This window comes from Carlito syrichta, unplaced genomic scaffold, assembly GCF_000164805.1.
Source record: "Carlito syrichta isolate Samal-C Ts95f unplaced genomic scaffold, Tarsius_syrichta-2.0.1 Scaffold315473, whole genome shotgun sequence".
NCBI classification, from domain to species: domain Eukaryota; kingdom Metazoa; phylum Chordata; class Mammalia; order Primates; family Tarsiidae; genus Carlito; species Carlito syrichta.
The window spans coordinates 433406-458826 of NW_007259569.1; the positions used below are offsets into that span (position 1 = coordinate 433406).

The following is a 25421-nucleotide window of genomic DNA, read 5'->3' on the forward strand; positions in this document are numbered from 1 at the left end:
TTTTTTTCATTAATCAGTAGTTTTTATTATGGTTTTGTGGGGTACAGTTAAGGGTAGGTGTACAATGACGTTTCATTCAGGCACCCTGTAGACATTTTTTTAATCCAGTTCAGCTTTGATGGGCAACATGGTTGGTTCCATGTTTTTGCTATTGTGAATAGAGCCTATCATGTAATGCAAGAAATAAAGATGAGTCCAAAAGAAAAAAAAAAACAACATTTACTAACTCTAATGTCCACAAATAAAATCCAAACTTCATGATGTCTTAGTTTGCTTGGGCTTCCATAACAAAATACTATAGACTGGGTGGCTTAAACAGCACAATTTTTTTTTCACAGTTCTGGAGACTAGAGGTATGAGATCGGGTGCCAACATGGTTGAGTTCTGGTGACAGGATTTTTCCTGATTTGCAGATGGCTGCATTCTGTGTTCTAATATGGTATAGAGTGAGCAGACTTTCTGGTAACTCTTCTTCTAAGGGCACTAATCACATCATGGGGACCCCACCCTCATGACCTCATCTAAACCTAATTACTTCCCAAAGGCCCTATCTCCAAATGCCATCACATTGGGAGTTAGGGCTTCAGTCTATAGTGTATTTTGGGGGGGGACACAATTCAGTCTACAGTGGTATGTATAACATATGAGGGCTTTGATAGCTAGCTGCAAACCACTTATTCTGTCTTCTATATTACTCCTTTCCAGTGCATTCTGGAGCTCTAAGAACATCACAGTAGTTCTCAAAACTTATCATCTATTTTCATAGCACTATGCCTTTGCTCATTTTATTCACCCTGCTTGGACAGTATTTTTACCCTTTGCTGCCTAACAAACTATTTTTCCTTTAATAGTTTGGGTTGAATGCTACCTCTATTGTGAAGTCAGCTTGGACTTCCTCTTCTTTGCATTCTTATCACTTTGCACATACTTTAATCAAATTCAAATAGCCTGGATTTGAACCTGCCAGATTCTAAATGTGTGTGACCTTATGCAAGTCACTTGATTGTGCTTCAGTAACCTCATCTGCAAAGCAGGGATAATAATGGCTCCTATTTCATAGAGTTGATATGGGAATTAGTAAGTTACTATGTATAAAATTATTAGAGAACTTTTGTTTCCTTAGTTGACCATAAATTCATTAGCGGGAAGTATCAAGTCGTCTTCTACTTCTACTTATTCTACTTATTGAGCTTTAGATCAACTGTATATTACTATTATGAAGTGTGATTTAGTTTCCAAGATTCTCCATTCAGGATACCTTTATTATTAAAACTAGTAACAACCTACATGAGAGAAACACTACATATAAGCAAATTTGTTTGCTATTATTATGTCACATTAAGTGAAAACAACAAGAACAAAGCATGTATTCATAGAGATTAAATGTAGGGAAATAGTTTCACTGTAGCACTCTGGAGACCTTGTACTTTCACATAAGCCACATAGGCAAGGCTGAACTACAGTGTGACCCAGGTCTTGGCAGAACATCCTGTGATCCTCCCAGAACACGGGAAGATAGGCAGTCTCATGAGAAGCTGCCTCAATGCTGTTTCTCATCTGTCTCTTTACCTCGTGAGAGGCTTCCAGGATGCAGCTTCCTACTCCCTGATCCAGTAAGGCATAGGACTTTCCACCTTCCTACCCTTGGATACAGATGTGGACTATAACACAGCTAGCTGCTGTCTAGAATTGACTCTTCAGCAACAGAGTGTTCCACTGCTTATGTAGCCTGTCATCTGGTCCCTTTGATTTGATCCTGTGGACAAAGGGATACTGGGAGCTAACACTTTGCTGATCTTGGTAAGACTGTCTGTGTAAGTAATAAATGATATCTTTTTAAGGTAAGGGCAATTGTTTCCTTATTGGATTAATTTGTGAAAGTCTTACAAGCTACCTAGTAGCTGCCACTGTACTGCTGCTTGTCTTGACAATAAGCTCTTCAAGAGAAGAATGTCTATTTTGTTCAATATTGTATAACCAGCATGTGGTCCATAATAAGTGCTCAATAAGTATTTTTTGAATTTAAAAAATTATAGCAAACAATGATACATATGTATTCAAAATATATTGTCAAGGATATATACATCAAACCCTTTGGGAAAAAGCTTTGGGTGAAGGCATGGAGAATATATCTAGAAGATAAATGGGACAATGAAAATAAAATAAAGTAAAACAATGTATGAGCCTTCTACAGATGAGGTTTAAAGGAAAGCATATATATCACCTAGGAAGAAGAAGGCCTCTAGCTCTCTTACTTATATTTCTATCTGTAAGCCTGACCTTAGTTTCTCAACTGTAATATAAGGAGTATAGACTAGATGAACATCTTTCAAACTGTGTTCCAAGGAGCCCCAGTCATTCTCCTGAGAACTGCCTCATGGGTGGTAGTACCTTTTGAAACAAAGCAGTGGTACTTTTATGTGATTTATTCACTGGGCTTTCTCATAGAATTTTGTTTGAAGAAAAAGCTTGACAGCTAAAGACAAACCTGTAAACCACTGGCTTAACTCTAGCTCTAAAATACCTAAATATAGATTAAGGCAAGAGAAACTTGGTAGCTACAAACTCAGGAGTAAAGCAGCAGAGGATAACAATAGGGCAGGTGGAATTTGGATGATGGGGTTCTTTGGATTTGGGGCTAGAGGGAAGTTTGGCTAAAGACATACATATTTCTAATTCAGAATTTTGTTTGGGGCCATCATTTTGATTTAGTGCCCATAAATCCTGCTTTCTTATTTGGAGTTTGGGGAGGGTAAAGGAAAGAGTGTTCCTTGTGAATTTTTTTTTTTTTTTTGAGTTGGAGTCTCACTCTGTCGCCCACACTGGAGTGCAGTGGCCGCTCCTAGCCACCGCAGCCTCAACCTGCTGGGCTCCGGCGATCCTTCCGCCTCAGCCTTCCAAGTAGCCAGAATTACAGGTATGCGCTACCACACCCGGCTGATTTTTTGATTTATTGTAGAGATGAGGTCTCGCTGCCCAGGCAGATCTCGAACCCGTGGGCTCAAGCAATCCACTCACCTCAGCCTCCTAAAGGCACGGGATTACAGGCTGAGCCACCGAGCCCGGCCCTTGTGAATTTTTAAACCCCAGATCACTCCTTGTAATTAAACAGATTGTATTCCTATTTTCTTCGGCAGTTTAAGTAAGGGTTTTCGTCTTAAAGCCTCTGGATTGAATTTTTATATATAGACCAGGCCCAGGACCCAAATAGCATATTTAGGAAATTCTAAGGTACAATTTTCCGTACATTTTAATGTTTACAATATTGAGATGCATCATACAATCAATGACTACAGTTAATGTGGTATTATATCTATTTTTCCTCAGAAACATTGTTGTTAAATAAATGGCACATTTACAATTTGATGATGTCTTAGATTCAAGGAAATATCACATTATTAATAGGAACAAAAAAACCATATACATTTGATCAAGAAATACTTGAAATGGGCTCAACAACCTCTTTACTCTGAGTCTTATCAGTGGGGTTAATCAATGATGGTGGATGTCATCATTAATATGCCTATAGGATAAAATTCAAGCTACAAGTAAAAGCTGTATATTTTTTTTTACCTTTTTTGAGTCAGCTTACCAGTCTACCATTGCCCACACTTATTCTTTATTTTTGTTATACTCACTGCTTACTCAAATATGCCATGCTATTTCATGCCTGGATACCTTTCCATGTGCTCTTACCTCTGTCTTAGAGTGTCCCTCTTAGAATGTTGTCCACTATAAAAATCTTATCCACCCAGAGTTAACACCTTCCTGCTTTATATTACTATGCACATGATATATGCCTCTAAATATGTACTTACCATACTGAACTGCAATGATTTATTAGGTTTCCATCTCCTTTACTGTGAATTTCTTGAGGACAATTGACTGTTTCTTATTTATATTTGTAACTCTAGTATTTAGGACAGTGTCTGGTATGTAATAGCATTCATTAAGTATTTAAAGATTTAATAAATAAAAAAAGGAAAAAGAGAAAAACAATATACAAGTGGTAAAGTGCCATAGCATCAACAAATGTTGTATTTGCTGCTGCCATTCAATAGTGTCCATGACTTATCCAAACCTTCTTACAATCGTCTACACTGAGTTTAATTTTTAATAATAGAATTAGTTCATTTATGTTAGTTTTATCTCCTTAGTTGACTATAAATTCATTAGAGGGAAGTATCATGTTGTCTTCTGTGTATACTTATTGAGTTTTAGATAAACTGTATATTCCTATTATGAGGTGTGATTTAGTGTCTAAGATTCTTCATTCAGGATGCCTTTGTTATTAAAACTAGTAGTGTGAAAGATCCTTTTCCTTCTGAGAAAAATAAAAACAAACTATGCAAAGGAGATATGGAAAGGCTTGCAACAGTTTTATTTATTTAGGGCCTAAAATTTCTCCAGAGTTTAGAGCAATCCCTTACACTAGACATCAAAACCACAATTTTACAGTAATTTAAGAGAGGAATTTGAATATTACTGGTAAAATCCTGGGAGCTAATTACTTCAAGATTACTTGAAACCTTAACTCATTAAAGTTTGAAAAATCTCCAGGCCAGGCTCGGTGGCTCAGCCTGTAATCCCAGCACTTTGAGAGGCCGAGGTGAGTGGATTGCCTGAGCCTGCTGGTTCGAGACCAGCCCTGGCAATATGGTGAGACTTCATCTCTACAATACATCAAAAATTATTCGGCCACAGTAGCACGTGCCTGTAGTTCAGGCTACTTGGAAGGCTGAGAAGGAAGGATCACCAGAGCCCAGCAGGTCAACTCTGAGGTGACCATGAACGAGCCACTGTTCTCCAGCCTGGGTGACAGAGTGAGACTCCAACTCAAAAAAAAAAAAATTTCCTGAGGTATTTAAAGTCACTATTCCCATTATGTTACTTGATTCGATTGAATGTCTTAGATTTTACTAATAAGAGAAAACCTCAAGTTCATGCAAAGGAGAAATTCCATTTATCATTTGATTAATGAAAAAATATTGAGTATCTCCCATGGGTACCTCAGTATTCTATAATGTATCAGAAGAGAGGAGGGAGAAAGAAGAAGCACATAGCCTTTGATCTCAAAAAATACATTTTTGACACTAGAATTACATGCGTATGTTGCCAAAATGAGTCAAATTCCATACTCTAGGTTAGGCCCAGACTTTTCAACAGAATCATTATAAGGATCAAATAAGCAAAAGTAAGCTGGTATTATTGATATTGTTGGTATTTCTACTGTTATTATATAGAAACAATGACTTGGCAAAGGATGCTCTCCAACATGCTGTTAAATGTCATTCAGATAAGGGAACCAAGTAACATTTTGGATGTCTTCTTAGTAATTTTCATCAGAAGTTCAGATCCAAACATTAAGAACAAAATTCCTTTTTAAATCCCCATTGCAAGCTGAGTCATTTCAAAAAATATAGAAATAGGAGGCAAGACAGGTTCAGGGAAGGAAATATTTTATTCTGATTGCCTGTTAATTCATCAGAAGTTAATAGCCAATCAGATGGCATGCATGGAACAGAACTAGGATGAAAGAAAATTCATTCCAATCAGATTGAACAGTTTTAACAGGAATAGAAATATAAATCATGTATTTCCTCATATGATTCTGTTTATTTACAAATCTTATCCAACATGTGTAAACTTAGTTTATTTTGTACATGTTACCAATTTTAAACTATTTATCCCATTATTCCCTTTGGTACCTGAAACCACTACATTTAAAGAGTTTATAATCTTGCCTACAATATTGTATATACAATAGTCAGCCAATTTAGCCACAACGGTCATATAGAAAATGAAGAAGGGGAGAAGAGGCTTACCACTAGATCCGTACAACTTGCTGTTGATGAGTCCTTTCTTGTCAGTCCTAGGAATATATCCTCAGTTCCCACTTGTTGTTGGAATATAATTTCATATCTGAAAGAAAGTTAATGATAATTAGACTCAAATGAAGAAACAATTTCCTGTCATAGAGCAGAAAACTGGAAACTTATGAGGACATGTTATTATAAAAAATAAAAGGACTAAATAAATAAAATGTTTGCAGTTTTGCAGTCATATAGTATAACATAAAGGAAAAGAATGCTGGGCATGGTGGCTCATGCCTGTAATCCCAGCACTTTGGGAGGCTAGGGAGGGAGGATCGCTTGGGCCCAGGAGTTCGAGACTAGCCTAGGCAAAATAGTGAGACCTCATCCCTACAAAAAAGAATTTATATATAATATATATATATATAAATTATATATATATAATATATATATAATATATATATATGCACACACACACACACACACACACACACACACACACACACACATAAATATACATATCTTAGCCAGGCATGGTGGTGTGCCTGTAGTTCCAGCTACTTGGGAGACTGAGGCAGAAGGATTGCCTGAGCCTAGGAGGAGGAGCCTGTGATGAGCTGTGATCATGCCACTGCACTCAGCCGGGAGACCAGGTGAGACTTTGACTCAAAAAATAAAATTAAAAAAAGGAAAAAGAAGTCTAGAAATGTGGTAAAAAATATCAAATACTGAAACAGGATTTTATTATTTTCTAAAATAAAGCTTTACGTTTTAGAGTTACATAACTAAAATGAATTGAGGGAACTTCTAATAAGATTCTAATAAGATTAAAAATAGAAGGAAAAAAGGAAAGCCTTTTCCTGGAAAATAATGATTCAGAAAAATACTGGGCCCATAACTCAGGGTTTGATGGACAGATAGAAACCCTCCTCTGATAAGATTAAATCAGACTAGAGTTAGGAAATCCAGGTTTAGTATTTTTTTCTGTCATTAACTGTGGACCTTGGTTAAGTCACAAACTCATGGGGTCTCAGCTTCTACCTATGTATGATTTCTGAGAGGTGTGGGTTTGAACTAAATAATTTCTATAGTCTTTAATTCTACAATAGAAATACTTGTAATGTGATGAACACAGCTACACTCTAATGTTTAGAATCTGGTCTTACAAAATTCTTAGTTCAATGAAAGATTTTCCGTCTTTCACCCCACACATGAAAATTCACAAATCTTTTCTTTCTCCCAAACGTGGGCCCTTGGGGATAGAATGGTTTATAGAAGCACCCAGCCAAAAGGTACTCTATCTCTTCAGATAGAATGAAAAAATTATCAATTATTATTTCTGCTTAATTCTACCCTAATGAAGAAATGGTAAATCTCTGGAGTAAGAAGAAAGGATTAGATTGAACTTCTGACCATTTGCAAATAGGAATGCCCAAGAATGAAAAAGGGTTTTCTCTGAGTTTGAACAAGACTAACAATAAGTAGTATTTGATATGGAGTATTTTTCTCTTAATAGGCTATAACATCTACCAAGTATTTACAAAGGTGAAGTCAGGTTAGAACAAACAGAAGTGATTGATCCATATGCTCATGACTCCCAAATGGAGTTTGCTTTTTTTCCTGAGCTCCAGATACAATTTTCCAACTACCTACTATATAGTTTGCTTGATGTCCCAAAGACATCTCAGAGTCTGCATATCCAAAATCAAACTCACTGCTTCTCCTCCACCTATAATCCCTATCAAAGTTAATGGTATTAGCATTTACTCAATCACTTAAGTGAGCAACTTCAGCATCATCTTTAATGCTTTTATTTCATTCATTTCAGTTTTTCAAATACCAAATCTTCATTCAAAACGCTCTCAAATAAAGACCCTCATACTTTTCCCCAAAGACAGTGCCTTAGCTAAGGCCCTTGCTATTTTTTTATTTGGCCATTTGTGATTCTTCTTTTGTAAATTGCCTGTTTATATTCTTTAACTATTTTCCTCTTTACCCAGTGGGACATTTTGAAATGTATTTTCATAAGGTAGGAAAAAAAAGACTAAAAGTCACATAAAGCAAATTTTCTCATGAGTTTCATGGATATTCCATCTACAGAACATCAAATATCATGATGAAAAGTGAAAATTTACTCTAATTTGAAGCTTGCTGCATATGGATGCTTGATATTCGTTAGACAATATGACAAATGGGTGACTTAATTCTTAACCTTTCATATGAATGTGTGGGCACTGTATGAACATAACCTGAGATTTACTCTCTTCATTCTTATGAAAAAATTTTAAATTGTCTTTGATTTTTTTAATGAGGTTTATGGTTTTGACACTGTTTGTTTGAAAGCTGGATACTTCTTTTCTGTTAACTATCTATAGTTTCCCACTGCTTCTATTTTCAGAAGTGATGTAGAAAATGGAAGCATTTTTTTTAAAACACTGGACCGTTGTAGTCAGAATTAGAAAAGTTGTTAGATCACTTACCATAAAAAATATTTAAGAATTTATAAAGTACATAATATTTAGTATATGTTGGCTTTGTTTTCTAGCTATGATATAGTCAATCAATATTTTATTTCAAAATACATATATTTAAAGCTTAGTCTATTTGATCATTAATTTCGCCTATGTATGTAAACATACTTTAAGTTCTCTCAAAGGTTGAGCATTTATTTTTATCAGAATAAAAGGCTTTTTGTGATTATAATTCTAAATTTCATATTTATAATTTGATGGTATTGAAAAGGCTACAAAACAAGGCTTAAACTCTGCTTGCAAAATACACTGAAGACTAAGTATAATTTTTAAATAGCTAGTAAATAAGTCTGGGTAACAACTGATAATTGGAGGGAGAACATAGCCTTTTACTGAAATTATAGAACACTGAGTAATTAGAAGGAGGTCTTTGACACAGAAACATGGTATTGTAATTTAGTTTGTATGAATGCTTGCAGTTTAATTGGCTGGTTTTCTTCTACGGATAGTTCCACATTATACAAAGAACTGACATTAAAAATAAATTAATAATGGACATGACTATATTTTTCATCTTTTGCCAGATAATAACTGAAAGGGAGGTATTATGTTTTATTATTTGCTTCTGCTCTAGAAGGAAAAAAACATCAATTATAAATGCCTTCTGTGTGTTGTTGTAGTTTTATCTTTTATGTGGTGTAAGTTACTTTATGAATCTTGACAGAAATAGAATGGTATCAGATGATGCATATAACTTAAACTCCTAAACACTCCTGGTTTCATTTGACTTACTCTGGGATTTCTCTAACGTCCCACATATCATCATGCTCTGCTCCTTCTGGAACCTCTTCTGGATTCCAGATGTCCTCATTATTTTCCTCACTGGTTTGAGGGATGACTGTGAAGAAAGGGAAGATAAAGCTGAAACTGTTGCTTTTTTTCTTCCTTTAAATTGCTCCTGTTATTTGTCGCCCTCAGTTTGGGATATCTGAAGTAAAACATTCTTCACTTGCAATCACTAGCTTATTTTGTGGTCAAAACAAGCGAAATAAGTAACAACTGACTTTAAATATTTTTATCAATACAGAACAAATACATTGTAGAATTGTAATAACAACTGTAGAACATTTGGAAAAATATATAAACAAAAAGAAGAAAATGATCTACAATCCAACTGCCTGGAGATAATCAATGCTAGCATTCTGGAGTGTATCTTTACAATCTCTCACTCTCTCTCTTTCCATATATATATATTACATTTGTTTTGAAACATAAATAAGATCATATGTAAAAATATTTTTATATAAAAGAACAAATCCCAAACATGATCAGTCTGATTTGGATAGAAATGTCTTATCTTACATTGTGTCTTACTATATAAAAACCCTCATGTATGTTTGTAGCGATATGAATATCCCTCTTAGTACTGATTTCACGGCATCCCAGAGGTTTTGGTAAGATGTTTCTTCATTTTCATTTATTTCCAGGTATCTTTTAATCTCTTTTTTGATGACCATGTTGACCCAGGAGTTGCTTAGTATTGTGCTCTTTAGTGTCCATATCTTTGTGGGTTTGGGGGAAGCTTTGTCAGTGTTGATATTTATTTTTATTCCACTGTGGTCTGAGAAGGTGCATGGCAGTATTTCAATCTTGTGAAATTTTTTTAAGCTTGATTTATGACCGAGGAAGTGGTCGATCTTAGAGTACATTCCATGTGGTGATGAGTAGAATGTATATTCCGTGGTTGTTGGGTGAAGTGTTCTGTATAGGTATCAATTAAGTCTATTTGGTCAAGTGTCCCATTGAGGTTCTGGATCTCCTTGTTGATATTTTGTCTTGATGATGTCTAGGGTTGTGAGTGGGGTATTTAAGTCTCCAGCTATGATAGTGTTAGAGTCAAATCTTTTTTAAGTTTACCTAGAAGCTGCTTTATGAAAGCTGATGCCTCTATGTTGGGTGTATATATGTTTAGGATGGATTGATGGATTGAACTTATTGATGGATTGAACTTTTTATCATTATGTAGTGAACTTCCATATCTTTTTAATTTTTTGATAGCTTAAAGGGTATTTTGTCTGATATTAAAATTGTGACTCTTGCTTTCTTTTTGTGTTCCGTTCACCTGAAATTTTGTTTCCCATCCTCTTACTTTTAGTCTGTGAGTGTCTTTCTGGTGAGATGAGTCTCTTGGAGACAATATATTGTTGCCTCATGATGTTTTATTCATTTTGCAATTCTATGTCTTTTCAGTGGGGCAAGCATGGCAAAATTCTTTTTTTTTTTTTTTTTGAGTTGGAGTCTCACTCTGCCCAGACTGGAGTGCAGTGGCACGCTTCCGGCCACCACAGCCTTGACCTGCTGGGCTCTGGCGATCCTTCCGCCTCAGCCTTCCAAGAAGCTGGAACTACAGGCGCGCACTACCACACCCAGCTAATTTTTTGATTTTGTTGTAGAGATGAAGTCTCGCCAAGTTGCCCAGGTGGGTCTCGAACCCGTGGGCTCAGGCAATCCACTCATGGCAAAATTCTTAAAACAATAATATCAATTACAGAAACTGAAAGCAGTGAATACAATGATCATTTTTGAAGAATCCAGTATTTTCCTCATGTAGACATAAACTTTAAAGAAAATCCCTTTACGCAGAACTGAGCATGTGCTTGGGTTTTGACATGTCATCTTTAAATGTTTAAATGTAGACAGGCTCCAGTAGGCATGCAAAAACCTAGCTTACATTTGTTCTAACAATTGTAGCATCAAATGGAGACCTGCATTAGGTGCAGAACATTACTTTGAGTCCTTTTAAGCATTTCCAGAAATGCACCCAATTGTAAGGTTTTCAGTTCTGCCACTTCTTTTAAAATTATCTGCTATGGTCTAGCATAACTACAGATTTATATATAACATTGTATATATGTTGTTGCCCTAAGAATTTAAAGATTATTAGGCCTACATTGTCAGAAATATAGGAGGTACAGAAATACATCAAATGCAAACTAGCTCACCATGGATTGAATATCTCTTGAATAAGGCAAATAAGGTCTCTTGAGTATGCATAACAATAATAAATGAAATTTTAAAACCATCTTCAGACCTCATTTTAGCCATTATTTTAAACACTTTTCCAGATAATATCTTTCACAATTAGCTAAAGTGATAAATGAAATCCATTTCCTCTCCCTGCCTGTCCTCTGGTTAATAGTAATCAAGAACAACAGAATTGCAGCCTTCCATATTTTTAAAGATTCGTGAAATGTTCAACTCTGTAAAAATGTATACACCAAAATGCTGGAAAAACATTAATATTATTTTAATTTATTGAACCTATGATTTTACACTTTAATTCATGAGCATTTCAATGCAAAATAACATTGTGTAGTTGTTTTATTATCTTTTCCAAAAGTCTTTTAGCTCAGTCAGGACAAGACTCTTTCTGTTTTGATCTACATTGTAGTCTCAGAGACGGCCATACTGCCTGGTACACAATAAGCTCTCAATAAATATTTATTAAGTTAATGAATGAATTCTATGAAATTTCCAGACTATAGAAAGGTAGAAGGTAAGCATCTTGGTAAAAAAAAGCCTAAAAATTTTAAAAAATGATCTAATCACTTACATGTGACTTTCTTGGTCTTCTATCCCAGAAAATATGCCAAGGAATGTGAATAATTGAAGGCAACTTAATTTCCATTATTAGAAAAACTACTTACCTGCAGCAGTAGAGTAAAAATATCTTTATATGTAAATGGCTCTTCATCACTTCCACAATTATTTTAGTTCAACTTCCTTTTTTTTTTGAGTTGGAGTCTCACTCTGTTGCCCAGACTGGAGTACAGTGGCACGCTCACAGCCACCCCAGCATTGACCTGCTGGGTTCAGGTGATCCTTCTGCCTTAGCCTTCCAAGTAGCCGGAACTATAGGCACGCGCTACCACGCTTGGCTAATTTTTTGTTTTATTGTAGAAATGAGGTCTTGCCACATTGCCCAGCCTGTTCTCGAACCCATGGGCTCAGGCGATCCCCTCACCTCGGCCTCCCAAAGTGCTGGGATTACAGGCTTCAGTCACTGTGCCCAGCCAATTCTTCTTTTTACAAATTATTTACTTACTTATTTTTAATGAACAAATAAAAATTATTTATATTCATGATGTATTTACAACATGATATTTGAAATATGTCCACATAGTGAAATGGCTAAATCAAGCTAATTAGCATATACATTACCTCACATACTTATCATTTATTTCTGATGAGAACACTTAAAATCTGCTATCTTAACAATTTTCTAGTATACAATACATTATTATTTAGTCTATCTTAATAAGTACTAGTGTTAGTTAGTATTATTCTTCCTATAATTTTGCTACCAAGGAAAAGTTATATTGATCTATACTGCTTTGCTAAATAACTTACCTTTAAGCTCTTCTGTTTTTGGTGGCCCAATATTCCCAGGACCCATGGCTCCAATAGTAGATAAAAAATTTGACTGGGGAGAAGAAAAAAAGTCCAGCATTCCACAATTATTACTTCTATTATCTATATGACTAGTAATATTTTAATTTGATAAGCTTTTTATCTAAAAATACTCATAGAGCTTTCCAGTTTAATTATCTATCATGGTTATACAACAGAGAGACAAACACCAAGTATTATTTTGAATGTGCTTTCCTTGTCCTTCCTAAAAGTATTTGGTTTAATAGACTCTGCCCTAGAGTCAGACTAAATCCCTAGTTCCAGCTCAGTGAATTATATACACCTGGAAATATGGCAATAACCCACATTCATCTCTGTGAAGGTTAGAACCAAGTGTTGGTATACAAGCATTGGCACTTTGGGGTTTTAGCAGTGTCAGTTGTAATTATATGGGGAATAGCAGTATGGACACGTTTTAAATAAATAAAAACTGACTACTAAATAGAGGCTAAGTATTTAGACTTCAAATAATCCATTCAAAAGCCTTGACAACTGCTTTTGCTTCTTTCCACTATGGGTATCAAAGTGTGGTAATTTCTAAAAGAACTAAAAATCGACCTTCCATATGACACAGCAATCCCCCTTCTGGGAATATAACTGGAGGAACTCAAATCATTCTATAAAAAAGATACCTGCACACGCATGTTTACTGCAGCATTATTCATAATAGCAAAAACATGGAACCAACCATGCTGCCCATCAAAAGTGAACTGGATTTTAAAAATGCAGTACATATACATGATGAAATATTATGCAGCCATAAAGAAGGACAAAATTATGGACTTCACAGCAACTTGGATGAATTTAGAGTCTATCATGCTCAGTGATCTATCACAAAAACTAAGAACTGAGTACCATACGTTCTCACTCATAAGCAGATCCTGAATATTTATCATATAATATAAGAAAGGGTTTGGCAGTAGTGGGACACTGTCAGGGTGGCAGGGGAGGGCACATAACATCAATAAGGGTACCTTATCAAAACAGACAAAGTGGGGACCAAGGGGAGGCCCAAACTACCTGTACGATGACCATGTATGTACCTAATCCTGAATTGTACACTACACCATCCCACCACCTCTTGACACTGAACTAGTAGAATCAAACAGTAACCTCAAATTAATAGTGCCAAATACAAGCTGAAGCACTTTATATAAGTTTATTTTGTCATATTCTACACAAGCATGCACACCCCATAGAACTGCCCTTGATTCACCAGTATAAGAACAATTTTCATTTTTTCAATTAAGTAGAACACCAACAGTATAGTGGTACCACTGTGGTACAGTGGTACAACTTCATGGACTTCTCCCAGGGATTCTTTGATATTTCAAGAAAATTCCAATTTCTTACTAATTATTCTTGCTGATGTCAGACTCTGTAGTTCCAACTCACTCCATTGCTGGCAGTCAAGGACTTAAATGTGAAATCTCAAACTAAAAGAATCCTAGAAGAAAACCTAGGGAACACCCTCCCACACATCAGCTAGGCAATGAATTCATGGCCAAGTCCTCAAAAGCAAAGGCAGTAAAAACTAAAATTGACAGGTGGGACTTTGTAGAGCTAAAAATTTTTGCATAGCAAAACAAATCATAAAAAGTAAAGAGACAATCCACAGAATGGGGAAAAATATTCACAAGCTATGCATTCAACAAAGGCATAACATCAAGGATCTACAAGGAAGTCAAACAAATTGACAGGATAAAAACAAATAATTAAGAAGTGGGTAAAGGATATTAACAGACACTTCTCAAAGGAAAACATATAAGCAGCCAACAAGCACATGAAAAAAATGCTCAGTATCACTAATCATTATATAAATGCAAATAAAAACTACAGTGAGATATCTCACACCAGTCAGGATGGCTTTTATTAAAAAGTCAAAAAACAACAGGTATTGGTGAGGTCACAGAGAAAAGGGATGCTTGTACACTTTTGGTGGGAGCTAAGCTAGTTCAACCCTTGTGGAAAGCAGTTTGGAGATTTCGCAAATAACAAAAAATAGAGCTGCTGTCTGACCTACCAATCCCACTCCTGGGAATATACCCAAAGGAACATAAATTGCTCTACCAAAAAGACACCTGCATGCATATGTCTATTTCAGCACTATTCATGATAGCAAAAACTTGGAACCAACCCTGATGCCCATCAAAGGTGGTCTGGATAAAGAAAATGTGGTACACATGCATGATGAAATACTACACAGCCATAGAGAAGAACAAAATCATGTCCTTTGCAGCAACATGGATACAGCTGGAGACTATCATTCTAAATGAACTATCACAGAAATAAAAAACTGAATACTGCATATTCTCACTTATAACTGGGCTCTAAACATTGGGCACATGGCCACAAGGACAGGAACAAGAGACGCTGGGTACTGCTAAAGGAGGGAGAAGCGGGGGGTGGATAAGGGATACAAAACTACCCATTGGGTACCTGCCCACTACTGGGCTGGGGAAAAGCTAGTCAGAAGTCTGAACCTCATCTTTACATAATATATTTATGTAGTAAATCTTCACATGTACCCTACGATTCTAAAACAAAAAGATAAAAATTCTTATCTCCTTGGATTCTGTCAGACTAGTACCTCTGTCTCTCTCAGGCCCCTGTCATCATCTCCTAAGACTTTAGACATGTACAAAAGTTAGAATGCACTGTTTGGACAAGGGGAGTAGTATCTGTCCTTGAAAGCTGAGGGAACAGTTCACCTGGGTCTTTATTATGCTAAACTATTCCAACAGTTATAAATCAGAAATTAATCTACAACATTTCAAAAGTGTCTGAGACAGTAACTCTTTCTTTCCAAAAAGGTGTTTTAAAAGTGCTACGTCTGCGATTAAGGTGTTATAGGCATTTTTATGTGAAAAACTCAAGACAGTATTTGGGACATTTTCCCCTCTTTTTTAATCACTAAGGTCATATAACCGTGTAGTACTTTCCTTAAATTATTAATAATCAGAACACTAACAATCTATCAGGGTAAAGTATTTCTCGGAACATGAGGGCCTCTAGTTTTGATGAGTGTTTCCTTTCACAGAAAATTAAAATCAGTGGAAATAAAACCCTGGACATTCCTGACAAAAATTGGTATAATCTCTATGGACAGTGATGATTGGACCAGTATATTAGAACAGAGGGGAGTTTCAATTTATTAGCTTAATGAAAATAAATGATTAAAAATAAAATTTTCAAGTAAAAAGATTGAATGGGATAATAAAAACTTTAAAAACCACTGGCAATTGTTTTCTATAAGGATATCATTTGAGCCTTTATCATGAATCTACAGCCAATTATCCGAGCAATTTATCATTGCAATTCATGCCACTTTGTAATATGTAAGAGAGTCAGAACATCCTTGTTACAATATCTGTGAAGAGCGGTGAACCTTATTTTCCACAGGCCTTAAGATCCTCTCATGAGTTTGAAAAATGACAGACACACTCTCTTCCCTATCTCCTAGAGTCTTAACAATTCATGTAGAAAAGGGATAGTATAAATGAACCTTGTGTATGCAACAGTTCTCTTGCTGTTTTCAGTGAGTGTATTTTAAAAAACACCTCACTCTTGTAATCATCCTACAGTTCCCAAGATTAATACATGTTAAAAAATGAAAAGCAGTTTCTCTCCTGGAAAATTTAATAGTTCATTAGAAACATTAATTATTCTCCCACTGTTCTGGCGTTCTAATTCTATACCCTCTAATGATATCTGTACTGTGGTGTCTGAATGACCAATTATCTCAAAATTGCTTATAACCTAGATATACAGAATCATATATTATTATAGTAATTTTCCTTTATAAATTGTACAATTCAGTAAAATGATGTTAGTCTCTCTATTCTCATAAGCACTTATCTTTCCTCCTAGAAACACCTCTAGATGCAAATAAACATGTCCAACTCTAAACGCCAAAGGAAACAGGCTTTGTAACCAGGGTAAATCCTTACTTTTAAATCTGTTCCAGTTACAAGTTCTACCTTACTATATTCAAGATCACTGTTTCTCAAATACTGAATATATTTTTTCTATATGGCGTAACCCTACCTTTCCCAGGATGCAAGTACGCTCTAGAGAATTATCATTCTGCTACTTCAACTAAGGCAGCAAAAATGAGCTTGCATTCCCAACTTCATTGAAATATTGTTTCTAACTTTTTCTCCTGTGTCATATTTGTTGTATATATTCAATGCTGTTATTAACATCCTGAATTTTCTTTCTTTCTTTGGCCTCTACTAAGACATTTCCCTAACACTTCCTGGTTCCTGGTCCTGGCTCCAAGCTGACTCAGTTCCTCTCTTCTACAAATTTTATTTCCATTTAATATTTTATTTATTCTGTTTTGTTCTACCTAAGCTCTTCCTGGAGTTCAATCCACCGAATGTGAGCCACCGAATTTGCTGTATATTCATAATATATATATATTTTTCCACATTATGACACAAATGAATTTTAGGAGTAAATTGATATATATATCCATGAAAGATGATTTAGTCATGGTAAAATGGTCATATAACGAAACACTTCATGAAAATAATTTTATAGCCAGGCTTGGTGGCTCAGTCTGTAATCCCGCGCCTTTGGGAGGCCGAGGTGAGTGGATTGCCTGAGCCCGCAGGTTCGAGACCCACCTGGGCAACTTGGCGAGACCTCATCTCTACAGTAAATAAAAAAATCAGCCGGGCATGGTAGCGCGTGCCTGTAATTCTGGCTACTCGGAAGATTGAGGCGGAAGGATAGCTGGAGCCCAGTGGGTCGAGGTTGCAGTGGCCGGGAGCCACTGTCTGGGCGACAGAGTTAGACTCCAACTCAAAAAAAAATAAAAATAATAATAATAATTTTATACAAATTGATCTATTCTGTTATAGTATGATATTTTTGCCCCCAATTTTGTCTTATTATAGGCAGGCTGGTAGCCAAGGCTTATTGATATTTAAGGAATAGGAGAATGACAAGCTGGAGTTATAGAAAAGTGTCTTGGTTGTTCTGGGAATACTGGAGTGGCCAAAGGCAGTTCAGGCCAGGTGCGGTGGCTTACAACTGTAATCCCAGCACTTTGGGAGGCTGGGGCAGGAGGCTTGCTTGAGCCCATGAGTTCAAGACCAGCCTGGGCAGCAGAGTGAGACCTCGTCTTTAAAAAAGTCAGTTCAGCAGGGAAATCTTTTATCCAAAATGAAGCTCATCTTGCTGCTGCAAGCCTTGCTGACATTACCTATCCTGACCCCAAATGTTACTTAACTAATTAGACTCCATAGCTTTATTTGAGCAAGTACCAGGAAGCCAATTTTGGTAGGTTGAAGTTAGTTTGTCTGTTATTTGGCTCAAAATAGTTTCTGTTCTGCTTTCACGTGCAAATTTTAAAAATTAAGAAACTGGTACTTGGGAATGCAATTAATACAATAATTGAAAATATTTGTTTTACAGAAATACTGTCTAGATTTAAACAGTCTTAGCTACCACTTTGCAATGGTTGTCAAGCATTCTTTGGCCATAAATATAAATGACAAACATTTTGAAATTGGCTATTGCTACCATAGTTACAGAACTATTTTCCTATTCAGTGTTCAGGTGGTTTAGAAAAAAATATAATTATGTTTGCTAAAAATGTACTAGAGTTTATTCTCTCATGCATAATCAACCTTGCAACCTCCTGTGAATGTATCAGATGACACAGCTCTGCTCCCACAGCAAAGTGGGAACAAGTTGTTCAAATACAGTTCCACAACATCCCATGAATAGAACTAATTTATCTGTAAGTATATGACCACCTGTTCAGAGTCAAAACCATCTTCTTCTTCAGGATTAAGTAGTTTAGAGAGTGCCTGCAAAGCAGAAACTGAAGAAAGAGTCTCTATGTCCATATTTTCAGATTCTGTAGTTTCCGTTTCCATATTTTCGGTTTCCACATTTTCAGAATCCATACTTTCAGACTCCATATTTTCTAAGGAAGAAGATAACCAGAAAGAGGTATTTTTCTTTTTTTGAGTAAGACATGAAGATATTTTTATTGTGATATTTCGTTTATTTCCCTGGGTCACTCTCTTGTCTTTTATTCTTCTTTGGAAATTCTTGTAAACTTCTTCAGACATAAGAAGTATTTTTGCTAACTTATAGACCTGGGGCAGCAGGTAAACTCAAGCATTCAGCCTGCTTTAACAAAACTTCTTACGCATCTAACAAGCATTTATTGAGCACCTACTATAATGGTTCTCAGGTTTTAGTGTGCTTCAGAATCATTTGTGGAGTTGGTTAAAAATGCATATTCTTTGAGCCCTACCTCTAGAGAAAGCATGTATCAGTGTCATATAGATTATATATCACTGTTTGGAAACATAAGACTAAATTTTTATCTATCTCATGTGTGCTGTTTAGGCCATATATTCCATTTAGTAAACTGAAAAACATGTTGCTTGTGGGACATGCCCTGATGATCTTATTTCATGCTTTTACCTCAGACAGGCCTATACCTTCTACTTTATTTCAATTATTTATTAACCCTTGATAATACCTAGCATTATATTGCCATTTGAGAACTCTAATGAATTAGTTCATTGACTTTAGTGAGAGCCAATGAAGTAATTGTTTTTGTGATTATAACACTGATATTATATGTCTATTGTGAAAATTTTAGAAACTAATATATTAAACATATAATCAGAAAATTATAACTACCTATAATCCTACCATCTAGATATCAGTCTTTCAAATAATATCTGCAGTTATATTTGAAGTAAGAAATTCAAAATGTTTAAAAGTCTTGGAGATGACAGACTTCAACGAATAACCTGAATACTGTAGAATTAGGCCTATTGTTAGTGATTTGGGTATAAATATAATAGGAGTATTTTCTATACTTCTATTGGTATTTTAAAACATTATTTTATAAAATTTACTCACAGGAAGCATTTTTAGTGCTTTCATTAAATAGCCCATGAAAATATTGCATTGTGCCTAGAACAGTAATACAAAGGGATTCTCCAGTGTGTGCTGGTCACCTGTCAAAATCAATCTGTAGGCAGATAGAGTTTTGCAAATCTTCTGTTTTATTAGTGTTTTACAATTATTTTGATTTTCTTTTTAAAATAGAAAACTAATCTTAATACCTATTGGTGACGTCAAAGGTATGAAACAAATATTAAATTGCTCTGTACCTCTAGTATAGAAGAAGTATCATCACAGTTAAATGTAAGGGCTCTGTAGTCACGCTGCTTGGATTTGCATCAGTCATTTACTTTCTTAGCTCTGTAACTTTGTGCACATTAGTTAAGCTCTCTATACCTAATTTTGTTTATCTACATAATGGGAATAATTGGCTGGGTGTGGTGGCTCACACCTGTAATCCTCGTACTTTGGGAGGCTGAAGTAGAAGGATTGCTTGAGCCCAGAAGTTTGAGACTAGCTTGGGCAATATACTGAGACCTTGGTTCTACAAAAAGTCAAAATATTAGCCAGGTATGGTGGAGTACACCTGTAGTCCCAGCTATTCAGGAGGCTGAGGTGGGAGAATTGCCTAACCCAGGGAGGTTGAGGCTGTGGTGAACCAAATCATGCCACTGCACTCCAGCCTGGGTGGCAGAGAATGACCCCAACTCAAAACAATAATAATAATAACAATAATAAAATGAGTATTAATGTCTCTCAGGGTTGTTGTGAAGATTAAGTAGCTTAATATATGTAAAAGAGGTTGGAACAGTGCCTGGCACATAGTAAGCACTCAATATATGTTAGCTATTATTAGTTCTTTAAAGGTTTAATTTTGCTGGGTATGATTGTCACGTCTAATAATGATATGGAATAAGTTAATGAAAAACTCATTACACTGAAAACTCATTAAATTAAAAAAAGTGAAATAAAAGGTGATAAAATAATCTTCCCTCACAGTGTGGTCTGGTAGTCTGCTATGGAAATTAATAGTTGACACAAATTAAACAAAGAGGCTACTGTTTATATTTTAAAATTCCTAGTTGATTGTGTTGATTAAATATTTACCTGACATTAAAAGCAAAAATTTTATTGTAATGTTTTCTATCTTTGACAATGAAAAGAAAAACTGCATCCAGATATCAGATGCAATTATATAATTCATATTTTGAGATTCTACAAACAAGACATTGCAGAAATGCTTTATTATGCCAGCATTACCTACTTTACAAAATTGTTGTGGTCAAATTTTGTGACATAGGTGAGAGAGTTTACCAAAATATGAAAAACTATATAAAATATCACTATTACCCAGCATATAGCTTGTAAAAGCTGAATGGTGGGGTTGATAAAAGGAGAATAAACTGGGACCAGTAAAGCTAACACATAATAAGGCATTCTGAAGTCCCAAATAAAGTGTCTGAGGTGGTAGTCAGAATTACAACACATGTGGTCTTCTTGGCAAAGACATGGCAGCAGGAGTTTCTGAACATGAGCAGCACATTAGGGCAAAAAGGTTGAAGTCATGGTTACAGGGAGGCCTATTTAGAGTAAAGTAGGATCCTGGCCTATAGGTGGAGGTATAGAAGGCAGAGTCCAGTTTTTAAGGGTTTGTGGAAAGTTGACAGCTAGATGAAGGTTCAGAATAGGGCAGGGCTCAAAGTTCCAGCTGGAAAAGAGAAAACAAACTAGGCACTGCATCAGTGGCTTTCTAATGTCACCTAGGCATGCACAGTGGAGGTTATGAAGGAAGGTTATGGTTCATTGGGTACGCTGGATACTGGATTTAGGAAAAGCATGTTAATTCTAAATCCCTATCAGTTAGTTGGGAAGGAATTCTGGCCTGGTTTTCACTAGGTAAGAAGCAGGCCGGTATGGGCAATGGAAAACTATACCTAGACTGAACATCTTCAAAAACTGGAGCTGGCACACAGTCAGCAGTTGATGAATACTGGTTGAAACATGATTAAATTCATACGAATGTTGTATTTCAAAACAGTCACCTTGAAAGGTTATATATGCTGGGCATGGTGGCTCAAGCCTGTAATCCCAGTACTTTGGGAGGCTGAGGTGAGAGAATTGCCTGAGCCCATGGGTTCGAGACCAGCCTGGGCAACTTGGTGAGACCTCATCTCTACAATAAATAAATTAAACAAATTATAAAAAAGGAAAAAAAGAGAAAGGTTATATAGTGATGTAAATTATGCTATCGGTGATCAAAATATTCTGAAATTTTCTTTTCTTTTGAAATTGCCTCCACATGTATCACCAATAAAATAAGTATCATTGTGGTATCATTCAGTTGGATCACACATCAGTTTTGCCTCCAAGTGATTTTTAGATTTATCTAGATATTATGTCTACTTTCAAAATCTGAAGATTTGCTTCTTTGAGGACATTCAAAAGCCTCAAGGTGATTCTAAGAGAATAGTTTCAAAAATAATTTGAACAATAGCAACATTATTAAAATATGTAGATTAGCCTCCAAAAGTGACTACTTTGAAAGGGATTTGACTCCTTGGGACGTACAAGTGTTTGTTAAATAATTTACAAGTGATTTAGTAACACTTTATATATCTGAAGTATGTTAGGAACTGGACTTTTTAAAGTCCAATTGGAATTCCAAATTATGCTGGCATAAAATGGCAAGGTTTGCATTGTAGCTAAATTGGAGTAGAAATATGATAATAAAATTAGCACTTTAGCAAAAATAAGTTTTCCCACATAACATGCAATAATAAATTATAAACACAAATTAATACATTATGACAAGTTTGTTGATATTGTAGCTTAAGAAACAAAAGAATCACAAATATTTTGTGAATACCTAAATGGTTCAAAGTATCAAAACAGAAAAACAATTATGTGAATTTTTGAAAAAAAATCTAAATTGAATGAAAATAAAGATTCTATCAGCCTCTTTAGAAGTAAATTAAAATCAATTAAAAGTAATTGATTAAACTTTATTAAAATATATTTTTAAAGTTCATTTGACAGAAACAGATTACATTTGAAAAACTAAAGCAAGATGTCTTTTTATGAACTATTCAGTGTCAGTTTGTAAGACTCTTTTATTTGTAAATTTGATATACATTTAAGTTTATCTTTAGTCTGGAAATCAAAGTCCTTCAGGACAAAGTCCCAACCTAATTTTCTGCCCTTCCCTCCTATTATGCTCCTTCATGTGTTCTGCATTCTGTCAATACTAAACTGCTTATTAAACCCTATAATTTCCTGCCTTTGTACCTTGGAGTGTATTCTTCCTTTTGTCCAGAATACTTAGGCAGTGTAGTGTAGTAATTTATAAAAGAAGATTCTGGAGCCACACTATGTTTGCATCTAGCATTGCTATTTAAATAGGTGAAGAATAACTTTAAGGAAAATGTAAGAGTTTCAGCAAAAACAAAATATGTTGCTAAATATTTTATTTAAGATATGGCTATTTAGAAAATAAATTTTCTAGGCCTTTTATTTTTTTTTTTCTCTCACTTTCTTTTGCTGGGCCAATGCCAATGGCAGCATTTTCAAACAGAGCCTTTGATTGTCCCACATCAACCTGAGTAGTTAGTGTCTTCACAGGTAGAGGTGTGATTGGGGGATCTATCTTGGTACTAGCTACAATGAGCTAAAGTGACAGCTACTCCAGAACCAGTTCATTACCAAAACACTGAAGCCAGCTAGGAACTAAAAGAGTTCAACCAGGATGGCTGCAGACTTATGGTACTGAAGCCATATCAGTAACCTTGCAATCAAATCAGACTCTGGTTGTGAGGCTGGATCATGCTATTTTATTTGCCTCCAGCCTCAGTATCAATAAGGACGGCTCTTTGACCAATTGGCGAAAAGTCTAGGGTAAATTAGTGAAACGCTGAATTACTATTCAGAGAGACTATTCAAAGAGAAAATATATTTAATTAATTAATAATTAAATATAATTTAATTATTAATTAATTAATTTATTTATTTATTTTTGAGTTGGAGTCTCACTCTGTCGCCCAGACTAGAGTGCAGTGGCGCCTCCCGGCCACCGCAGCCTCGACCTGCTGGGCTCCGGCGATCCTTCCGCCTCAGCCTTCCGAGTAGCCGGAATTACAGGCATGCGCTATCACGACCGGCTGATTTTTTTTTTTTATTGTAGAGATGAGGTCTCGCTGCCCAAGCAGGGCTCGAACCTGCGGGCTCAGGCAATCCACTCACCTCAGCCTCCCAAAGGTGCAGGATTACAGGCTGAGCCACCGAGCCCGGCTTATATTTTATTAATTCAAATATATATGGTAACTAAAATCAGAGTAATAATCACCGAAGAGTATCCTTTTGGAACTTGTTTAAGTAAATAAATAAAAACATATCCCTATGTAAAATATTGACTGTTTATAGCTGAATGATTTCCAAGTATTCAAAATCCATTTAGTCTCTAAATAAATTTGGCATTTCTTCTGCAACTGTATTTATATAGTGCCTTATTCAGCAAATCCTGTATTAAATTCTCCAGAGAACACAAAAGTAAACAGTTTCTCTGCCTATGTCAGAATTAAATTATACTAATTTTTTTCTTGTTTACAATTTTAACAAGTATATCAATGATTTCCCATCTATTAAAAATGATTCATTTGAGTGTGTCTTTACAATACCAAGAATGATTTCCTTTTTTAGATCTCTTTCACTGCCATCAAATGTACCAACTAATAAGTAACTACGGGAACTTAACAGAGTTTTTGTTACAAATTTCAAATATATTTAATGAAAGATGCTCCTGAAAGTACCCAGGATCTTTCATAAACAAAAAGGTCAATAAATTAAATTATTGATTATTGAATCAAAAGAGCATCTTTTGATGTAATATTTTCTTTATTTATTTTAGCCATTTTATAAGGAATCTCTACAATCCCAATCATTTTTGAAAAGTAGGTTTTTATATGGAGAAGCAAATCCTTAGTTTCTATAGAACTCATCCTGAGTTATCAAATGCTGTATAGTACATTTCAGGCAAAATTACTACACTTGTCATTTCAGTCTCATACTCCACCTTTATCTAAAAAGGAGTTGAGGTAGCAAATTTTTTTTTTCTGTACTCTGAAATTTTCTGTCCAAATCCTATTTTCTTAATTTCTTCAGGAAATCGTCTCTGTTCTGAATCCTTATCACGACAGAAAACTCTTAAGGAGAAATGATTCCTATCTTTCTTGTCAAACTCGGTTCTCTCCCCTCACTGTTTTAATTTTTTTGATACAGTTCCTCACCTTTTGACAGTCAAAAGACATATAATACTCACTATCCCGATCAGCCCTTGAGTAGTAGCAGGTTTTGTATGTACAGATTGTCTTTTCACACTACACTCCGGCTCTCCAAGTGGGGGATCTGTTTCCCCACTCCTCAGCAGATCTGACCAAGCTCCGTCGTCTCCCTCAGGACATTATTTACGTAGCGAGTGGTTAGGGACATTTATTTCAGTCAGACCAGCGTTATACCTCCTCGCAAAAATATATCCTAACCAAGACATGCTAGTCCAGGATAAAACATGCCTATACATATGCAACAGAAGTTTCAATGGCTGCTCCAACTTGGAGCCCCCAGGTCTACCTATTAAGAAAACATAGTTTACACACTTAGTCATTTTTAAAGGGAACGGAGGACCAGTAAATGTGTGTGAGAGAGTTGAGAGAAGGGCCAGTTCGGAAACATTCCGATGTTCATTTTGGCCATCTGAAAGTCGATCAGCACCCATCCCTTGTATGCTACAACTATC

The 25421-nt window shown here is 35.6% G+C and overlaps 1 protein-coding gene across 1 annotated transcript in view; it reads right to left on the minus strand.

Moving 5' to 3' along the window:
• PIH1D3 (PIH1 domain containing 3) overlaps positions 1-24977 on the minus strand; it is a 42960-nt gene extending 17983 nt beyond the window's left edge. Inside the window, exons 1-5 of the mRNA XM_008072854.1 lie at positions 24944-24977; positions 18523-18695; positions 12695-12767; positions 9077-9182; positions 5826-5922 (exon numbers count right to left, since the gene is read on the minus strand). Coding sequence (XP_008071045.1) covers positions 5826-5922; positions 9077-9182; positions 12695-12767; positions 18523-18690 — 444 coding nt within the window. The 5' untranslated portion in view covers positions 18691-18695; positions 24944-24977. The remainder of the gene's footprint in view (positions 1-5825; positions 5923-9076; positions 9183-12694; positions 12768-18522; positions 18696-24943) is intronic.
• Between the last annotated feature and the right edge of the window lie 444 nt (positions 24978-25421).